The sequence below is a fragment of the Phaethon aethereus genome (assembly GCF_964289735.1).
Source record: "Phaethon aethereus genome assembly, chromosome: 15".
Lineage (NCBI taxonomy): Eukaryota > Metazoa > Chordata > Aves > Phaethontiformes > Phaethontidae > Phaethon > Phaethon aethereus.
In genome coordinates, this window is record NC_138591.1 from 5541001 (window position 1) to 5543729 (window position 2729).

General features: G+C 58.6%; 1 protein-coding gene across 1 annotated transcript; it reads left to right on the forward strand.

The window, feature by feature from the left end:
* Window positions 1-807: 807 nt before the first annotated feature.
* LOC309410321 (QRFP-like peptide receptor) lies at window positions 808-2136 on the forward strand (the record flags this gene model as incomplete). The annotated part of the gene is made up of 1 exon (XM_082006700.1): window positions 808-2136. The coding sequence occupies one exon, from the start codon at window positions 808-810 to the stop codon at window positions 2134-2136; it is 1329 nt and encodes a 442-aa protein (XP_081862826.1).
* Between the last annotated feature and the right edge of the window lie 593 nt (window positions 2137-2729).

A 2729-nucleotide genomic window follows, 5' to 3' on the forward strand; every position in this document is an offset into this window, starting at 1 on the left:
AGCGCGCGTGTGTGCTGAGGGCGTGTGGGGACGGGGAGGTCCGTCGCGGGTCCGCACGCAGGGTTGTGTGTGTGTGTTGCAGGACGGATCTGTAGAGAGCTGTGCGTGTGTGCAGGACGGTGTGCGTGTGAGTGTGCGCGTGTGAGTGTGTGCGTGTGTGCGCGCCGCGGTGTGTGCGGGGCGCAGGGGCCGTGCGGGTGGCAGCCGCGGGCGCAGGGCGGGCGCCGGGCTCGCGGTGCCGTGGGTGCGTGGGTGCAAGTGGGTGCGTGTGCCAGCGGGTCCTGCGCTGCCGGCACGCGGCGGAGCCGCGGCGGGAGGAGCCCGGCCCGGCGCTGCCCGCCCTCCGCCCGGTGAGTGCCGCCGCACCGCGCCGCGGGACCGGGGGAGAACCGCGGGACCGGGGACACGGGGGTCTGGGGGCAGCGCGGGACCGGGGGCCTGGCAGCGCGGCCGCGGGGCACGCAACTTTCCCGGGAGGGACCGGGGGCGGCCCTCCCGGGGTGCGGGGGGGACCGCAGCCCCTTTCCCCTTGCCCGCGGCCGGGCACGGAGCTCCGCTGCCCGCGGAGCTGCCCAGCCTGCCCCCTCCCAGCGCTCACCGCCGCCTCTCAGAACTAAGTTGCCGAGGAGCCATTTCTGACCCGGCATCATCCCCGAGAAGGGAAAACATCGCCGGCAGCCGGCTCTCATCCCTCCTCTCTGCATCCTCTTTTGCAGGCGCTGGCTGGTCCCACTAGACATGCCGGAGCGCTGAGGGCAGCGCGGCAGGCTCTGCCCTGTTAGCCCGGGGTGCCCGGGGGGCTCAGCCATGAATTCCTCTCCCCCCGCCCCCGGGGCCGCCCCCGACCTGCTTCAGCTCTGGCAGGAAGAGAACCAGACCCAAGGCAGGCTCTGGAACGGGAGCCAGGAGCTGGGTTGGGAAGAGCTGGAGAAGATGCTCTTCCTCTTCGCGAAGGAGCCTGTCACCATCAGCCTCACAGTGATGTACCTGGTGTCCTTTGTGGTGGGCTTCGTGGGTAACATCATGTCTATCAGGGTGCTCACTCGGAAGCGCCGGAGTCGGGTGTCCAGCCTGAGTGCCACCCGCAGCCTCCTCCTCAACCTGGCGGTGTGTGACCTCATGGTGGTGTGCGTCTGCATGCCCATCACTGTGGGCAACCTCATCTACAAAGCCTGGGTGTATGGGGACTTCCTCTGCCGGGCGGTGCCTTTCATCCAGGCTGTTTCTGTCTCTGCCAGTGTCCTCAGCCTGACCGTCATCAGTGTGAACCGGTACTACAGTGTGCACAACCCACTCAACGCCCGGTCTTTCTTCACCCAGAAACGGATCCTCAGCACCATCCTGGTGGTGTGGTTGTTGTCCTCAGGGATATGCATGCCCCTCATCTTCATGAACAAACGGGATGAAATTGGGGTGGTGGAGGGCTTGCCTCTGGTGTTTTCCATCTGCAGGGAGATTTGGCCTCAGGAGAGGCTCAAGCAAGCCTACAACTTTCTGCTCTTCTGTGCCCTCTACTGCCTACCAGTCCTGTTCAACATGGTCATCTGCTTCCTCACGGTGCGCCGGCTGTGGAGCCGCAGCAGCCAGCTGAAGGAGAGCACTGCCCTGACCCGATCTCTGCCAGCCTCCAGGCTGAAGATCCGGAAGAAAGTGGCGCAGATGGTGGTGGCCCTGGTCCTGCTGTTTGCAATCTCCTGGCTGCCTGTCTACCTGATGGACATCTGGATTGACTTCAACATCCCCAAATCTCTGCAGGATGTGACTCCTTCTCCTTGGATCCTGCAGCTCAGACCTTTTGCCCAGTGGCTTGGCCTCACCAATTCCAGCCTCAACCCTATATGCTATTGCTTTGTTGGGAACCTCTACAGGTCAGCCAAGGAAATGAAGAGCAAATACCACCAAAGAATGGTCTCTCTCTTTAACTTCTCTCTGTCCGAAGGGACAACCCGTTCCTCGGTCCCAGAGCTGCTCTCTTACCGGAGTTCAACAGAGCCTTCAAGGAAAGGACACCCTGCCACACCCGCCATGGGCAGGAGATGTCAGGGAGGTCATGGCAGTAAGAACAAGTGTGGACACTTGAACTCCTGCCAGCATCCACCTCTGAACACTGTCTCCAGTGAGAACACATCCTTGTAATTCCACTCAGGAAGTGCACCTCATAACCCTCATCTGCATTTAATGACTCTTTGAGGTCTTTCTGAACTAGATATTTTAACGACGGCAGAAAAACTTTCTTCGAATCACTCTCACCACCAGTTCAAAAATACAGAGACAGGGAAAGAAGCAAACAACGAGAGAAAAAGATGACGTATTTTAACTCAGATCAAGTTTTAAGGCAAATCATTTTTACTGGGGACAAGTAGATGTGTAACATGTTGCCCAGTCAACAGCCACATAATTAGATAGATCCAATTCCCAACGAGTCAACTCTCCCTGCAGCTCCATCTCTGGATGCAGAGCTGCGGTTTGGAAACAGCAACAATTTGACTGCCTGCTGCTGCTCATCCTGTGCTGATAAGGAGCAGCGAGAAAAGGCACTCTCTGCTCCAAATCCATCAGCTGTAGTTGCAAGCAGTGAAGAAAGTCGAGAAACGGTATCATAAAAAGTAATAGTAGAGGAGAATTTCACACACTTTACCACTTGAGAATTCATTGTCTGATCATATTGTTTCACTCCTCCATGCAAATAAATTCTCCTGATGTGAAGACACAGTGCCAGAAGTGCTAAA